This window comes from Oncorhynchus keta, chromosome 21 (assembly GCF_023373465.1).
Source record: "Oncorhynchus keta strain PuntledgeMale-10-30-2019 chromosome 21, Oket_V2, whole genome shotgun sequence".
Classification (NCBI taxonomy): domain Eukaryota; kingdom Metazoa; phylum Chordata; class Actinopteri; order Salmoniformes; family Salmonidae; genus Oncorhynchus; species Oncorhynchus keta.
This window is the reverse complement of record NC_068441.1, coordinates 43969082-43985441: the sequence shown is the minus strand read 5'-3', so window position 1 is coordinate 43985441 and position 16360 is coordinate 43969082. Positions and strand designations below refer to the sequence as shown.

The 16360-nt window shown below is 43.3% G+C and overlaps 1 protein-coding gene across 3 annotated transcripts in view; it reads right to left on the bottom strand.

Annotated features, from left to right (window-relative positions):
* The window catches only part of LOC118378351 (TOX high mobility group box family member 2-like), a 278978-nt gene that overhangs the window by 58582 nt on the left and 204036 nt on the right, over positions 1 to 16360 (bottom strand). For 2 of the 3 annotated variants that reach the window (XM_052473985.1, XM_052473986.1), the window contains one exon: positions 2337 to 2576. The exons of the other annotated variant lie outside the window; for it this stretch is intronic. In XM_052473985.1, the coding sequence (XP_052329945.1) occupies positions 2337 to 2576 (240 nt within the window). The remainder of the gene's footprint in view (positions 1 to 2336; positions 2577 to 16360) is intronic. 3 annotated transcript variants of the gene reach the window in all.

Genomic DNA, 16360 nt, shown 5'->3' with positions numbered 1-16360 from the left:
AGGCTGATAAATATGCAACAACACTATAGAAACCCCCGGATTCAATTATACGTTCATGTTCTTCTTTTCTAATCCCCCAGGTTAATGGAAACAAATCCAATGAGAGCCCTGATTGGTGAGTCATTTCTGTATGCTCTGTTGTATGGATTTACATAAATTAAATGAATGTCACTTATTGAGTATTTATTCCTGTGTTCTTGTTTCAAATGAAAGAGCTGTGAGGGATTGAGGCACACATATACTCCCTCAAGCTTCCCTGTCCTTTTCAACTTGTTTACCCCACAGCGGAGAAACACATCTATTGATAGGTGTGTAGAGGTCTAGAACACCACAGTACACAATATAGAAGAGTGTTGCTTCAAGACATTTGGTTTGGAACTACAGTACGTTGCCTCAAGTTCTATCTCCCATATCTAATAGAGACGTATTACAGACGAATACAGACAGAAACATCCAAATGCATCCCTGTTGCCATTGCTGCAATATAAAGAATTGAACAGAGCTTCTGTTAATCGCTATGGAGAGGGCCTAGAGAACAGCAACAATACCAGTTATGTGAACATATATAAAGAATTGAACAGAGCTTCTGTTAATCGCTATGGAGAGGGCCTAGAGAACAGCAACAATACCAGTTATGTGAACATATATAAAGAATTGAACAGAGCTTCTGTTAATCGCTATGGAGAGGGCCTAGAGAACAGCAACAATACCAGTTATGTGAACATATATAAAGAATTGAACAGAGCTTCTGTTAATCGCTATGGAGAGGGCCTAGAGAACAGCAACAATACCAGTTATGTGAACATATATAAAGAATTGAACAGAGCTTCTGTTAATCGCTATGGAGAGGGCCTAGAGAACAGCAACAATACCAGTTATGTGAACATATATAAAGAATTGAACAGAGCTTCTGTTAATCGCTATGGAGAGGGCCTAGAGAACAGCAACAATACCAGTTATGTGAACATATATAAAGAATTGAACAGAGCTTCTGTTAATCGCTATGGAGAGGGCCTAGAGAACAGCAACAATACCAGTTATGTGAACATATATAAAGAATTGAACAGAGCTTCTGTTAATCGCTATGGAGAGGGCCTAGAGAACAGCAACAATACCAGTTATGTGAACATATATAAAGAATTGAACAGAGCTTCTGTTAATCGCTATGGAGAGGGCCTAGAGAACAGCAACAATACCAGTTATGTGAACATATATAAAGAATTGAACAGAGCTTCTGTTAATCGCTATGGAGAGGGCCTAGAGAACAGCAACAATACCAGTTATGTGAACATATATAAAGAATTGAACAGAGCTTCTGTTAATCGCTATGGAGAGGGCCTAGAGAACAGCAACAATACCAGTTATGTGAACACATATAAAGAATTGAACAGAGCTTCTGTTAATCGCTATGGAGAGGGCCTAGAGAACAGCAACAATACCAGTTATGTGAACATATATAAAGAATTGAACAGAGCTTCTGTTAATCGCTATGGAGAGGGCCTAGAGAACAGCAACAATACCAGTTATGTGAACATATATAAAGAATTGAACAGAGCTTCTGTTAATCGCTATGGAGAGGGCCTAGAGAACAGCAACAATACCAGTTATGTGAACATATATAAAGAATTGAACAGAGCTTCTGTTAATCGCTATGGAGAGGGCCTAGAGAACAGCAACAATACCAGTTATGTGAACATATATAAAGAATTGAACAGAGCTTCTGTTAATCGCTATGGAGAGGGCCTAGAGAACAGCAACAATACCAGTTATGTGAACATATATAAAGCAACAAGGGAATTTAAACAAAATGATCCACAACATAACTGGAAAGGGAGTAATAAGTTGTTTGTCCATGATCCTTTCTTGATGTGACAATTAACAATGTGCAATTAAGAGGTGACATGGTGATAACAGATTCTCAGCAAATCCCACATTACGGGAACATTTCAAGTGAAATAATTTAGACAGCAAAACAATTATATCAAAAATAAAAAATAAAAAGCTGCATTACTTTCAGTTTGAACTAGGATTTGACGCCAATATTTAAAAAAACACCAGATGGTCCTTTATTACCTATGAGATTGGAGATACGCCGGCTCTCAGAAATACACTAGCTTTTTGAATAATTGCCATAAAATCACTGTCATTCTGCCATACATACACAAATTCAACAATGTGACAGCAAGTCACACAATCCTGTCTGAAAAAAAATCTAGTTATAGATGCACCAATATTTGACAATTTCCTTCAGCCGTGCAACACCCAACACCAACGACAGCAACACCCTGACTTTCCCTAGGTTCAGCGAAATCAAAGAAGCATTGCCACATCAGTACCTTATGGTGGGAATCGGTTTCCTCTTCCTGTGTAGAGCTCGAGGGAGAGGGTGTGGCTGGTTTACTTCCAGGAGGTGAGGGAGAACCATGGGTAAGAGCGCTCCGGCCAACCTGAGAGTTCAGTTGGGACAGTGCACTCATGGGCTGATGGGACAGTATCCTAGGTGACCTGTTTATCAGATGGGGGTTGTGACGGCTGAGGTCATAATGTGAGCCGTCGTGGCGAGTCATCTCCTGGATCTGGGTGAGAGAAGAAGACCAGCTTTACTACTTTAACTTCATCAATTGTACAGTATATTCCCAATTTGCCTAAAAACTTGGCGCCTGCGTTGAGGGAAAGCGGTAGGTAGGAGATCAGAGAAAGTGAGTGTGTCGTTCCCAGGTTCACTGGTCCCACTGATCTCCTTAGGACTGGCCGGAAGCCAACTTATCTTGATTTTCCCACTCTCCTCAGTCACAATTGAAACACACACCATGAGTTCCTCCACTAAATTGCACTTTTCTGGCCATTTTTATCTTGATTGTGCCTTGAGGCAAGATTTGATGTGTTAAATGTCAAGTCTAGTGCTGAGGTGCAAATGACCTTGAACAACATACAGTATCATTAATCACACCAACAATCACACCAGCAATCACACCAACAACCACACCAACAACCACACCAACAACCACACCAACAATCAGCAATCACACCAACAATCACACCAACAACCACACCAACAACCACACCAACAATCACACCAACAACCACACCAACAACCACACCAACAATCAGCAATCACACCAACAATCACACCAACAATCACACCAACAACCACACCAACAATCACACCAACAACCACACCAACAATCACACCAACAACCACACCAACAATCACACCAACAACCACACCAGCAACCACACCAACAATCACACCAGCAATCACACCAGCAATCACACCAACAACCAGCAATCACACCAACAACCACACCAACAATCACACCAGCAATCACACCAACAATCACACCAACAATCACACCAGCAACCACACCAACAATCACACCAGCAACCACACCAACAATCACACCAACAACCACACCAACAATCAGCAATCACACCAACAATCACACAAACAACCACACCAACAACCACACCAACAATCACACCAACAACCACACCAACAACCACACCAACAATCAGCAATCACACCAACAATCACACCAACAATCACACCAACAACCACACCAACAATCACACCAACAACCACACCAACAATCACACCAACAACCACACCAACAATCACACCAACAACCACACCAGCAACCACACCAACAATCACACCAGCAATCACACCAGCAATCACACCAACAACCAGCAATCACACCAACAACCACACCAACAATCACACCAGCAATCACACCAACAATCACACCAACAATCACACCAGCAACCACACCAACAATCACACCAACAACCACACCAACAACCACACCAACAACCACACCAACAACCACACCAACAATCAGCAATCACATCAACAATCACACCAACAACCACACCAACAATCACACCAACAATCACACCAACAACCACACCAACAATCACACCAACAACCACACCAACAACCACACCAACAATCACACCAACAACCACACCAACAATCACACCAACAACCACACCAGCAATCACACCAACAACCACACCAACAATCACACAAGCAATCACACCAGCAATCAGCAATCACACCAACAATCACACCAACAACCACACCAACAACCACACCAACAATCACACCAACAACCACACCAACAATCACACCAACAACCACACCAACAATCACACCAACAACCACACCAGCAATCACACCAACAACCACACCAACAATCACACAAGCAATCACACCAGCAATCACACCAACAACCAGCAATCACACCAACAACCACACCAACAATCACACCAGCAATCACACCAACAATCACACCAACAACCACACCAACAACCACACCAACAATCACACCAACAACCACACCAGCAATCACACCAACAACCACACCAACAATCACACCAGCAATCACACCAGCAATCACACCAACAACCAGCAATCACACCAACAACCACACCAACAATCACACCAGCAATCACACCAACAACCACACCAACAACCACACCAGCAATCACACCAACAATCACACCAACAATCAGCAATCAAAGACTATCTGTTCCAAACCCAACTGAATAAATCACATAATGTTCAAAGTCAGGTGGGAGGTGTCTTGCCACTGTACGGCATCATTAGGATCATTTGGGACCCCTAGGTGACAACATGGTCAACGTTTAGTCTGATTTTCCACTACCAGGATGGTTCAGAGCACAACATGGTCAACGTTTAGTCTGATTTTCCACTACCAGGATGGTTCACAGCACAACATGGTCAACGTTTAGTCTGATTTTCCACTACCAGGATGGTTCAGAGCACAACATGGTCAACGTTTAGTCTGATTTTCTAATACCAGGATGGTTCAGAGCACAACATGGTCAACGTTTAGTCTGATTTTCTACTACCAGGATGGTTCAGAGCACAACATGGTCAACGTTTAGTCTGATTTTCCACTACCAGGATGGTTCAGAGCACAACATGGTCAACGTTTAGTCTGATTTTCCACTACCAGGATGGTTCAGAGCACAACATGGTCAACGTTTAGTCTGATTTTCCACTACCAGGATGGTTCAGAACACAACATGGTCAACGTTTAGTCTGATTTTCCACTACCAGGATGGTTCAGAGCACAACATGGTCAACGTTTAGTCTGATTTTCTACTACCAGGATGGTTCAGAGCACAACATGGTCAACGTTTAGTCTGATTTTCCACTACCAGGATGGTTCAGAGCACAACATGGTCAACGTTTAGTCTGATTTTCCACTACCAGGATGATTCAGAGCACAACATGGTCAACGTTTAGTCTGATTTTCCACTACCAGGATGGTTCAGAGCACAACATGGTCAACGTTTAGTCTGATTTTCCACTACCAGGATGGTTCACAGCACAACATGGTCAACGTTTAGTCTGATTTTCCACTACCAGGATGGTTCAGAACACAACATGGTCAACGTTTAGTCTGATTTTCCACTACCAGGATGGTTCAGAGCACAACATGGTCAACGTTTAGTCTGATTTTCCACTACCAGGATGGTTCAGAGCACAACATGGTCAACGTTTAGTCTGATTTTCCACTACCAGGATGGTTCAGAGCACAACATGGTCAACGTTTAGTCTGATTTTCTACTACCAGGATGGTTCACAGCACAACATGGTCAACGTTTAGTCTGATTTTCCACTACCAGGATGGTTCAGAGCACAACATGGTCAACGTTTAGTCTGATTTTCCACTACCAGGATGGTTCAGAACACAACATGGTCAACGTTTAGTCTGATTTTCCACTACCAGGATGGTTCAGAGCACAACATGGTCAACGTTTAGTCTGATTTTCCACTACCAGGATGGTTCAGAGCACAACATGGTCAACGTTTAGTCTGATTTTCTACTACCAGGATGGTTCAGAGCACAACATGGTCAACGTTTAGTCTGATTTTCCACTACCAGGATGATTCAGAGCACAACATGGTCAACGTTTAGTCTGATTTTCCACTACCAGGATGGTTCAGAGCACAACATGGTCAACGTTTAGTCTGATTTTCCACTACCAGGATGATTCAGAGCACAACATGGTCAACGTTTAGTCTGATTTTCTACTACCAGGATGGTTCAGAGCACAACATGGTCAACGTTTAGTCTGATTTTCCACTACCAGGATGGTTCAGAGCACAACATGGTCAACGTTTAGTCTGATTTTCCACTACCAGGATGGTTCAGAGCACAACATGGTCAACGTTTAGTCTGATTTTCTACTACCAGGATGGTTCAGAACACAACATGGTCAACGTTTAGTCTGATTTTCCACTACCAGGATGGTTCAGAACACAACATGGTCAACGTTTAGTCTGATTTTCCACTACCAGGATGGTTCAGAACACAACATGGTCAACGTTTAGTCTGATTTTCTACTACCAGGATGGTTCAGAACACAACATGGTCAACGTTTAGTCTGATTTTCCACTACCAGGATGGTTCAGAACACAACATGGTCAACGTTTAGTCTGATTTTCCACTACCAGGATGGTTCACAGCACAACATGGTCAACGTTTAGTCTGATTTTCCACTACCAGGATGGTTCACAGCACAACATGGTCAACGTTTAGTCTGATTTTCCACTACCAGGATGGTTCAGAACACAACATGGTCAACGTTTAGTCTGATTTTCCACTACCAGGATGGTTCAGAGCACAACATGGTCAACGTTTAGTCTGATTTTCCACTACCAGGATGGTTCAGAGCACAACATGGTCAACGTTTAGTCTGATTTTCCACTACCAGGATGGTTCAGAACACAACATGGTCAACGTTTAGTCTGATTTTCCACTACCAGGATGGTTCAGAGCACAACATGGTCAACGTTTAGTCTGATTTTCTACTACCAGGATGGTTCAGAGCACAACATGGTCAACGTTTAGTCTGATTTTCCACTACCAGGATGATTCAGTGCACAACATGGTCAACGTTTAGTCTGATTTTCCACTACCAGGATGGTTCAGAGCACAACATGGTCAACGTTTAGTCTGATTTTCTACTACCAGGATGGTTCACAGCACAACATGGTCAACGTTTAGTCTGATTTTCCACTACCAGGATGGTTCAGAGCACAACATGGTCAACGTTTAGTCTGATTTTCTACTACCAGGATGGTTCACAGCACAACATGGTCAACGTTTAGTCTGATTTTCCACTACCAGGATGGTTCAGAGCACAACATGGTCAACGTTTAGTCTGATTTTCCACTACCAGGATGGTTCAGAGCACAACATGGTCAACGTTTAGTCTGATTTTCTACTACCAGGATGGTTCACAGCACAACATGGTCAACGTTTAGTCTGATTTTCCACTACCAGGATGGTTCAGAGCACAACATGGTCAACGTTTAGTCTGATTTTCTACTACCAGGATGGTTCAGAGCACAACATGGTCAACGTTTAGTCTGATTTTCCACTACCAGGATGGTTCAGAGCACAAGCTCTGCTCATAGAACATTGGCCTATAGACTAAAATGACTCTGGTTGGTCATTCAAGTAGAAAAAACACTGCACTTCCAAGTTCATTTTTGGAAGTTGACCCATTTAAAGGAGGATACATGCGTTCCACTGCTTAAAGAGAGTCCTCATGAAGTAACGCCCTTAGTAGTCTAACAGATCTCAAATAAAATGCATTCAAAATCTATCAGGACATATACGAGCCAAAACAGGCCGTAATGCAAGCATAACTTGGGAATGTTTGTCAATTTACAGATCAGAAAGTGATCAACTAGCATTTATAAGCCCTGTTAAACATTCATGAGTTAAATAATACATTACACATTAGTGCTGTGCTAAAAATATCTAATTGCAGGGGCCCTAGCATATGAGATCTTGATAAACACAAGTAGAGCCTCTGAGATGAAGGGTCTACAGCGCTGTAATCATAATTGGCCCCAGTAGGTTGCTGAGAATAAAATGTACTGGTAATGTAATGTTTAATAGACTCTATGCTTTGAAAACCCACAAAATATTTACAGGACGTAAGATTTTTTTTGTTTCCCTCGGCAGCAGCTTACAAAAAGCTGCCTGAACAAAGACATTCCTCTTGCATTTCAAATAACCGTATTTTAACCTCACCCCACACAAAACAGTATTTTCCAAACTCAAATCATAATTCAAAACACCATCACTCTACTTTTCAAACATAGTGAATAGCTTTAGCAAAAAAAGAGAAAGGAAAAAAAATATCCATTAATTTTCCATTTTCGGTGGAGCTGCTCTTTAAGGGTCTTCACAAACCAAGACGCGTTGAAAAAACAATTAATCAAACATGAATGGCCTATTATAACTACTGCAGACCTATTTCCATAGCAACAGCCTCTGGGTGAAAGTATCACCCTTTAATCTGAGCACACTATGCTTCATATAAACAAACAACAGAGACCTGTGGAACAGAGTGGCAAGGTACAGGGGTCCTCTGTAGTTTCCTATTTGGATCTATCTGTTTTAATAGAACTGTGGCGGGGTTCTTGGAACAAGAGGAATTACCTATCTAATTCTTATTGTTTGAGGAAGAAGAGGCCATAGCAGACTACTCAATCATTTCCCTTTCAATCAAACATGAATAATTCATGATATTTGTTTGGAATGCAGTAATAGACACATTTGACCACTATTCATATTCTAACTGGTTCTTCGTAGCATTTGCTTCAATTCTAGTTCCTTTTTCACTAAAGCTGAGATGTGAAATATGGGGCAAAAAAGTCAGATAGTAATATTATACAAAATATTATACAAAATATGACCTTATAAACCTGATTTTGATTAGTTGATCAATCACTTGGAAAGCAGGAGGTTGTAGTATTTCTACATGTCAGGAGCTTCAGACTGTGAATTTATTACAAATCTAAACTCTTTAAAATAGTTCATTGCTAAAATATATTCTCTTCTCTTCATATATTGCAAATAAAATGAGTCTCTTTGTGAGAAATGAGTTAAATGAATTCACCAAGGTTAGTACACCTTGCATTGGGTTCTGATAGTGTGTGCAAACACTGTATCGACTGTATTCCCTTGTGCAATCACCAAAACCATGCCAACACAAGAAAATAGCAATTATGGGAGCAAAAGGTACATTGAGAAGTAAACAGCAGAAGCATTGTGTCAATTGAAACTAAGGGGTTTCATCCATGTATAAGGTAAACATATACAACATACACTATAGTTTCTTTTGCATGTTGTCAATTCAAAGAAAAAAACTAAGGAGCAGTACAGAACGCGTCTTGTTAATACACTGAACAAAAATATAAACTCAACCATTTTGGGGATTTTATTGAGTTACAGTTCATATAAGGAAATCAGTCAATTGAAATAAATTAATCAGGCCCTAATCTATGGATTTCACATGACTGGAAATACAGATACACATCTGTTGGTCACAGATAACTTTAAAAATGGTAGGGGTGTGGATCAGAAAACCAGTCAGTACCTGGTGGGACCACCATTTGCCTCATGCAGCGTGACACATCTCCTTCACATAGAGTTGATCAGGCTGTTGATTGTGGCCTGTTGAATGTTGTCCCACTCCTCTTCAATGGCTGTGCGGAGTTGTTGGATATTGGCGAGAACTTGAACACGATGTCGTACACATCAATCGAGAGCATCCCAAATATGATCAGTGGGTGACGTCTGGTGAGTATGCAGGCCATGGAAGAACAGGGACATTTTCAGCTTCCAGGAATTGTGTACAGGGGGGCGTGCATTACCATGGTGAAACACGAGGTAATGGCGGCGGATGAATGACACAACAATGGGCCTCATGATCTCATCACGATATCTCTGTGCATTCAAATTAGCATTGATAAAATGCAATTGTGTTCGTTGCCCATACCATTACCCCACCACACTCTGTTCACAACGTTGACATCAGCAAACCGCTGGCCGACATGACGCCATCTGCCCAATACAGTTGAAACCGGAATTCATCCGTGAAGAGCACACTTCTCCAGCGTGCCAGTAGCCATCGAAGGTGAGCATTTTCCCACTGAAGTCAGTTAGGATGCCGAACTGCAGTCAGGTCAAAATGACATTAGAGGCGGCTTATGGTAGAGAAATGAACATTAAATTATCTGGCAACAGCTCTGGTGGACATTTCTGCAGTCAACATGCCAATTGCACGTTCCCTGAAATCTTGAGACATCTGTGGCATTGTGTTGTGTGGCAAAACTGCACATTTTAGAGTGGCCTTTTATTGTCCCCAGAACAAGGTACACCTGAGTAATGATCATGCTGTTTAATTAGCTTCTTGATATGTCACACCTGTCAGGTGGATGGATTATCTTGGTAAAGGAGAAATGTTCACTAACAGGAATGTAAACAAATTTGTGTACAACATTTTAGAGAAATATTTCATAGAATATTTCTGAGATCTTTTATTTCATTTTTATTGGTCCCATGAACCATGGAACCAACACTTTACATGTTTCTGGGATCATTTATTTCAGCTCATGAACCATGGGACCAATACATGTTGCGTTTTATATTTTTGTTCAGTAGAGTATTTACATTTCACGCCTTTAAGATATGAACACCATAATGCAAGACCCTCTATACAGTACATGTAGAAACCCTATTAGTGCATTAAGATATGAACACCATAATGCAAGACCCTCTATACAGTACATGTAGAAACCCTATTAGTGCATTAAGATATGAACACCATAATGCAAGACCCTCTATACAGTACATGTAGAAACCCTATTAGTGCATTAAGATATGAACACCATAATGCAAGACCCTCTATACAGTACATGTAGAAACCCTATTAGTGCAACGCGACATGATCAGAAGTCACATAATTACACAACAGTTGTCTAACCAAATAATTATCTTTAAGGCACTTTTATTAAATGTTTTGGAGTGTTTTCCGTTTGCCATTTCAGACTCAGAGAGAGAGAGAGAGAAAGCAGTCACCCTGAGCTAAATAAAGTAGGTGGGTGATGGCTGTACAAACATTATGAGGGAATCTCACAAAGGTTGCCTGTTGCCATAGGTACTGTATGCTAATTCGTAAACGGTATCATCGCTAGACGTGGGGGGGTGCTGTCTGGGTAACAGGCTTCATTTGGCCATTACTGTCTGACTCGCATCCCCCCCCAGGACAGACAGACAACATGTTTTCTTCATTCTAAAAGGGGCAATGATGATGCAACGGGCGATGATGTAATAAATGATCCATCTCCATTGTGAAAGGAGAATTTCGCTTTACTCTTTTACACTTCTGGATGTAGAAGTCACACAAACACATGTATGTATGCACACACACAATTCACACACACACAATTCACACGCACACACGCGCGGCTGGGAGACAGTTTGATATTGCATTTCCAACGTCCAGAATGAACAGCCAGCTGACCCTAACTGTGATGCAAAGGCAAGCAGGACAAAACTTTGGGGCAAATCTGTTCCCCTCTCTCCGCTGTTGTTATGGTTGCCATGTTTTGTATTCACATCCTGTGCATCATAGTGAAATGACAGTCAAATAACAAAAGCTTTTCAATTATGAAGGGACATCAGAAAGCTTATGATCCTCTAGCTTTACCTTTGAAATGGTTTTGTCGCAGCTCAGATTGCCTGCACCATATGATTTAGCTAAGGAGATCTGAGCAGCAACTGTAATACCACATTGAAGGAAATTACAGAGCTAGAGCTTCACATAGAGAGGCAGTATGGAATGGATACTTCTTACTTTTTATCCTAAGAATGAATTCACATTATTCAAATCATCTCCATATGTGTAATTGTATTTAGGACCCAATAACTAGAGGGCTAAAGAGACAATATGAACATTTAACACATGCAACTAAATGCATATTTGACATAAAACGGTGGGCCCAGGAATCAAACCCATTAACCTGGGGTTACAACCACCATTCTAAACCAGATGAGATACAAAGGACCACTATTAGGAGCCAATACTAATATCGTGCTGTTGCTCCAGTTTCAACTGTTCTGCCTGCAGCTATGGAACCCTGACCTGTTCACTGGATGTGCTACCTGTCCCAGACCTGCTGTTTTCAACTCTCAAGAGACAGCAGGAGTGGTAGAGATACTCTGAATGATCGGCTATGAAAAGCCAACTGACATTTACTCCTGAGGTTCTGACCTGTTGCACCCTCTACACCACTGTGATTATTATTATTTGACCCTGCTGGTCATCTATGAACATTTGAACATCTTGGCCATGTTCTGTTATAATCTCCCCCGGCACAGCCAGAAGAGGACTGGCCACCCCTCATAGCCTGGTTACTCTCTGGGTTTCTTCCTATGTTGCGGCCTTTCTAGGGAGTTTTTCCGAGCCACTGTGCTTCTATATCTGCATTGCTTGCTGTTTGGGGTTTTAAGCTGGGTTTCTGGACAGCACTTTGTGACATCAGCTGATGTAAGGGCTTTACAAATACATTTGACTGATTGATTAAATACTATACAATAACATTGACTGGACCACCACTATGCATGGACTATTTGCTCGTTGTAGAATTGTATTGGAATGGTAGGATTGCAGTAAGCGTGGCCATACATAGCATTGTCAGTATGCGTGGCCATACATTGCATTGTCAGTATGTGTGGCCATACATAGCATTGTCAGTATGTGTGGCCATACATAGCATTGTCAGTATGTGTGGCCATACATAGCATTGTCAGTATGTGTGGCCATACATAGCATTGTCAGTATGTGTGGCCATACATAGCATTGTCAGTATGTGTGGCCATACATAGCATTGTCAGTATGTGTGGCCATACATAGCATTGTCAGTATGTGTGGCCATACATAGCATTGTCAGTATGTGTGGCCATACATAGCATTGTCAGTATGTGTGGCCATACATAGAATTGTCAGTATGTGTGGCCATACATAGCATTGTCAGTATGTGTGGCCATACATAGCATTGTCAGTATGTGTGGCCATACATAGAATTGTCAGTATGTGTGGCCATACATAGCATTGTCAGTATGTGTGGCCATACATAGCATTGTCAGTATGTGTGGCCATACATAGAATTGTCCGTATGCGTGGCCATACATAGCATTGTCATGTCAAACAGAGAAACAGCATGAGCGGAGGATGGTCTCAATGTCTTCCTTTGGCTGAAGAAAGCATTTTCACACAATGTACAAATGCAGTGTGATTGAATAGCGCCCCTACTTTACTGCCCAGACTAACTAAGCCTTCAATCCCCCTGTTCACACCCTCCCTGATTGGAGCAAACCTATTTGAGAGTGATGTCTCACTGACTGAGATTCACAATTGTTATTGTAAAATCACTGAGCGTTTAATTGAAACAAATTACTATAATAATAGAACATTATCTCTGCAGGCGCCCAGCCGTGACAGCTTTAATTAGGGCTGCGTTCGAGACTGATACTTCAACAGCAACAGCAAACACACCTTAGGTAGTAGGGGAGCCAGTCATCCAGCTATTGGGCCCTCATATCGCCTATTGCCCGGCCCCCATAATGCCTACCACCCGGTCCTCATAACGCCTACCACCCAGCCTTCATACTGCCTACCACCCGACCTTCATACTGCCTACCACCCGGCCCTCATATCGCCTACCACCCAGCCTTCATACTGCTTACCACCCGGCCGTCCTAATGCCTACCACCCAGCCTTCATACTGCCTACCATCCGGCCCTCATAACGCCTACTACCCAGCCTTCATACTGCCTACCACCCAGCCTTCATACTGCCTACCACCCAGCCTTCATACTGCCTACCACCCAGTCCTCATAACGCCTACTACCCAGCCTTCATACTGCCTACCACCCAGCCTTCATACTGCCTACCGCCCGGCCCTGATACTGCCAACCGCCCAGCCTTCATAACGCCTACCGCCCAGCCTTCATACTGCCTACCGTCCGGCCTTCATACTGCCTACCACCCAACCTTCATACTGCCTACCACCCGGCCCTGATACTGCCTACCACCCAGCCTTCATACTGCCTACCGCCCGGCATTCATACTGCCTACCACCCAGCCTTCACACTGTCTACCACCTGGCCCTGATACAGCCTACCACCCAGCTGACAAGGTACAAACCTGTCGTTCTGCCCCTGAACAGGCAGTTAACCCACTGTTCCTAGGCGTCATTGAAAATAAGAATTTGTTCTTAACTGACTTGCCTAGTTAAATAAAGGTAAATGAATAAATACTGCCTACCACCCGGCCCTGATACTGCCTACCACCCGGCCCTCATAACGGCCTACTACCCAGCCTTCATACTGCCTACCACCCAGCCTTCATACTGCCTACCACCCGGCCCTCATATCGCCTACCACCCAGCCTTCATACTGCTTACCACCCGGCCGTACTAATGCCTACCACCCAGCCTTCATACTGCCTACCATCCGGCCCTCATAACGCCTACTACCCAGCCTTCATACTGCCTACCACCCAGCCTTCATACTGCCTACCACTCAACCTTCATACTGCCTACCACCTGGCCCTCACAACGCCTACCACCCAGCCTTCATACTGCCTACCACCCGGCCCCCATAACGCCTACCACCCAGCCTTCATACTGCCTACCACCCAGCCTTCATACTGTCTACCACCTGGCCCTGATACTGCCTACCACCCAGCTGACAAGGTACAAACCTGTCGTTCTGCCCCTGAACAGGCAGTTAACCCACTGTTCCTAGGCCGTCATTGAAAATAAGAATTTGTTCTTAACTGACTCGCCTAGTTAAATAAAGGTAAATAAATAAATACTGCCTACCACCCGGCCCTGATACTGCCTACCACCCGGCCCTCATAACGCCTACTACCCAGCCTTCATACTGCCTACCACCCAGCCTTCATACTGCCTACCACCCGGCCCTCATAACGCCTACCACCCAGCCTTCATACTGCCTACAACTCGACCCCCATAACGCCTACCACCCAGCCTTCATACTGCCTACCACCCAGCCTTCATACTGCCTACCACCCGGCCCTCATAACGCCTACCACCCAGCCTTCATACTGCCTACCACCTGGCCCTCACAACGCCTACCACCCAGCCTTCATACTGCCTACCACCCGGCCTCCATAATGCCTACCACCCAGCCTTCATACTGCCTACCACCCGGCCCCCATAACGCCTACCACCCAGCCTTCATACTGCCTACCACCCGGCCCTCACAACGCCTACCAACCAGCCTTCATACTGCCTACCACCGGCCCCCATAACGCCTACCACCCAGCCCTCAAAGAAAACTCCTCATTCACCCTCGGGGGAAAAGCACGAACAGCACTCTTCCTCAAAGCTCTTTTCTTCCCTCCATCCTTCCCTACTCCCCCTCCTCCTTTCCTTCCATTCATTTCTGAACCTCATCAAGCTTCCATATACCCGGGAGGGTCATTTAAAAAAGGCCAGGAGCACTAATAAGAAAGTGGATTTAGAAATCATACACTGCTTAAAGACTCAAAGCAAAAAAAGGCAAACCGCCTGCTGCTGGTTCTTTAGGTTTCTGAGCGTCATCAGAGGAATGCAAAGTAATAAAGTATGATTGGCAGACGATGCCTTGGATGCTCACGAAGGGAAAAGACAGGCAAGGCTTGTGATAATGGAAGTAATTCAAGTATTCCATGTGTTGGAACATTGGATCCATGGGCTATTTGGAATTTGAAGCGGACAATTCCAGAGGTAGGTTATCATTCTAGACGGACATGAGCATTCTGTGTGAAAGGTAGGTTATCATTCTAGACGGACATGAGCATTCTGTGTGAAAGGTAGGTTATCATTCTAGACGGACATGAGCATTCTGTGTGAAAGGAAGGTTGTCATTCTCGACGGACATGAGAATTCTGTGTGAAAGGTAGGTTATCATTCTAGACGGACATGAGCATTCTGTGTGAAAGGTAGATTATCCTTCTAGACGGACATGAGCATTCTGTGTGAAAGGTAGGTTGTCATTCTAGACAGACATGAGCATTCTGTGTGAAAGGTAGGTTATCATTCTAGACGGACATGAGCATTCTGTGTGAAAGGTAGGTTGTCATTCTAGACGGACATGAGCATTCTGTGTGAAAGGTAGGTTATCATTCTAGACGGACATGAGCATTCTGTGTGAAAGGTAGGTTATCATTCTAGACGGACATGAGCATTCTGTGTGAAAGGTAGGTTGTCATTCTAGACAGACATGAGCATTCTGTGTGAAAGGTAGGTTATCATTCTAGACGGACATGAGCATTCTGTGTGAAAGGTAGGTTGTCATTCTAGACGGACATGAGCATTCTGTGTGAAATGAACTGTAATACGGCAGCTCTTTGTAAATGAATTCAGTCATTCCCAATTAGCTGTAAATCCTACATCGAATTCATAGCATTTACATGCCAAAGGTCACCTGTGTTTACTAAGCAACAACCA